A 2,133-nucleotide genomic window follows, 5' to 3' on the forward strand; every position below is an offset into this window, starting at 1 on the left:
GGGGCTGCCTCCGCGCCGGTGGGAACGGGGCTCCTGCCCTGGGGCCTGGGGGACGGGCACCAGGAAGGGCCGGACCATCTCCCTTGTCGCTGTTCTTAAAGCTTCTCAGAATTATTTATTGTGTTAACTACAAACCAAAAGGAGGCTGTGCAGACACCGCTGCTCCCTGGGCGCTGTCGCAGTCGATGTTACCAAATATTTGTAGGGACTTGGCAAAGGGGGAAAAGTGTGTGTTGAGTAGGGGTCTGCTGAGGGGTGGGGGGCTGTAGCTTGGGCGGGAGCAGCGGGGCCAGAGGGTGCCCCGGGTTTTGCCGCACGGGACAGAACAGCGGTTCTGCAGCTGCAGCTCAGCGCTGGCACAGGCTCTCGCTGCGCCGCTGTAGACCTTTCATATGGCTACCTGTATACACAGCATCAGTCTTGATTTGATTTGATTTTTGTTTTCATTAATCACTGCAATCAGCCTGAGGTATGGCCGGTGTCAGAGCTGCAGACTGACGTGCTCTGGGGACTCTTTAACCTGTCCTGTGCTGCCAGGACAGGTCGTGGCTCCGGCCAACACCCTCGGTGCAGCCGCTGCCCAGCGAGGGGTGGGTGCTGCTGGGGCTCCTGCAGCGCAGCGACGCCGGCAGCAGGATTTTCTCGCTGTGGTCGTGGCTGTGCTCCTGCTCCAGGCGCAGCAGATACTTTACACTGTTCCTCCGTGGTGAGGGGTTTACCAGTGCTCGGCTCCAGGTTACAGGATTTGAACGCTGCAGCTGCTTCTACCCGCAGTGAGTGGTGGAGAACTCAGGCAGAGAATGATTGTTTTATACAGAATTATTCTTCATCCTCTGCCTCGGGGTGTCCTTTCCAATGCAATGCAGGGGAAGCCCCAGACCCCTGGGGTGAGGCACGTCCCCTGTAAAGCATGCACAGGGACAGCTGTGTCACCCCTGACGATGTTGCTCTGTGCTGAGGAAGATCCTCTTCTGGGGTCAGGGCTCTGCTGCTGAGCTGGGGGCAGAGGACGGGGAGTTTTACAGACCTCACATGTGAAAGCGACATATTTTTCTATTGTGAAAAGTAATTAAATAAATTTTGCTGAATGTTTTGATGATTTTTCTGCTTTTATTTCTGTTGCTGATCCCTGGAGCCTTCCCCTCCAGCTGGTCAGAGATGGGGACGCAGTTTTTGGAAGCTCAGCCCAGCCCTCGTGGCTCAGGGGACCCGCTCCTCCCTCGTCCCCTCCCCACCCCTCAGAGCTGCTGCACCCAGAGCCCAGCGCTGCTCCGACACCCTCTGAACAGAGAAAAACACAAAGCGGCGGCAGCTGAACCAAACACCGGGTGTTTAATGGGTCGTGCTCTCTTGTCCCCCTCAGACACGCTGCGGGAAGCCACGGAAATACCCGCAGAGAACTGCAGCAGTAACAGGCACCAGTTCACTTGCCTCGCTGCGGCCATCGCGTCCTTTGCTGGCTGGAACACCAGGGACTCCCCAGCAACGTCCTCACACCGTCCCCACCACCCCACCTCGGCAGGAAGAAATAACGTTTCCTCTGCAAGTGAGACAGTGAGAGGGCCCCGTGCGCACCGCTCGCTCCACACCCCCTCCACCTCCAAAGCATTTTAAAACAAACGCATCTGAACGTGCAGAACCAGCCCCAGGCCTGCAAAAAGAGGGAAATAACCCCAAACCCAACCCCACAGCTGAATTTCAGCAGCAGCAGCTCCTCCTCTCTGGGGCAAAGACTCCCCCAGCGCCTCAGGGGGCCGCCGGCAGCGTGATCGTCCGTCTCTATCCCGACCTCCTCCTGCGCAGAGGCACAGAGCACTCAGCAGGGCAGGGCCCTGGCCCGGCAGCGCTGCCAGAGCCCGGCCTCCCTACTTACAAAAAATTCTTTCTTGCTTTTGGGGTACCCCTCCAGGATGGCATCCAGCAGCTCGGTTGCCTGGCAAAACAGGGGTGCCGTGAGGGCTTGGGGGGGGCTGTCCCCCATAGGGGTGTCACAAGCCAGTGCAGCTCAGGTGACGGCACAGCAGCAGCCATCCATCACGTGAGGAGAGCCTGGTCTGTGTCCCGAGGACAGGCAGAGCCCGACAGGGACGTGGGGGCTTGGGCACCGCAGTGACGCCCTTTTCCCGGGGACCG

At 58.9% G+C, this 2,133-nt stretch overlaps 2 protein-coding genes across 2 annotated transcripts in view; one reads left to right on the forward strand and one right to left on the reverse strand.

Moving 5' to 3' along the window:
* MLX (MLX, MAX dimerization protein) overlaps positions 1-777 on the forward strand; it is a gene marked incomplete at its 5' end in the record, with an annotated part of 2,299 nt that extends 1,522 nt beyond the window's left edge. Inside the window, one exon of the mRNA XM_010076420.1 lies at positions 538-777. Within this exon, the coding sequence (XP_010074722.1) occupies positions 538-777 (240 nt within the window). The remainder of the gene's footprint in view (positions 1-537) is intronic.
* Positions 778-977: 200 nt separating this feature from the next.
* The window catches only part of PSMC3IP (PSMC3 interacting protein), a gene marked incomplete at its 5' end in the record, with an annotated part of 1,723 nt that continues 567 nt past the window's right edge, over positions 978-2,133 (reverse strand). The window contains 3 exons of the mRNA XM_010076421.1: positions 978-996; positions 1,746-1,795; positions 1,874-1,933. Of these exons, the coding sequence (XP_010074723.1) occupies positions 978-996; positions 1,746-1,795; positions 1,874-1,933 (129 nt within the window). The remainder of the gene's footprint in view (positions 997-1,745; positions 1,796-1,873; positions 1,934-2,133) is intronic.

This window comes from Pterocles gutturalis, unplaced genomic scaffold (genome assembly GCF_000699245.1).
Source record: "Pterocles gutturalis isolate BGI_N339 unplaced genomic scaffold, ASM69924v1 scaffold30563, whole genome shotgun sequence".
In the NCBI taxonomy this organism is placed as follows: Eukaryota; Metazoa; Chordata; class Aves; order Pterocliformes; family Pteroclidae; genus Pterocles; species Pterocles gutturalis.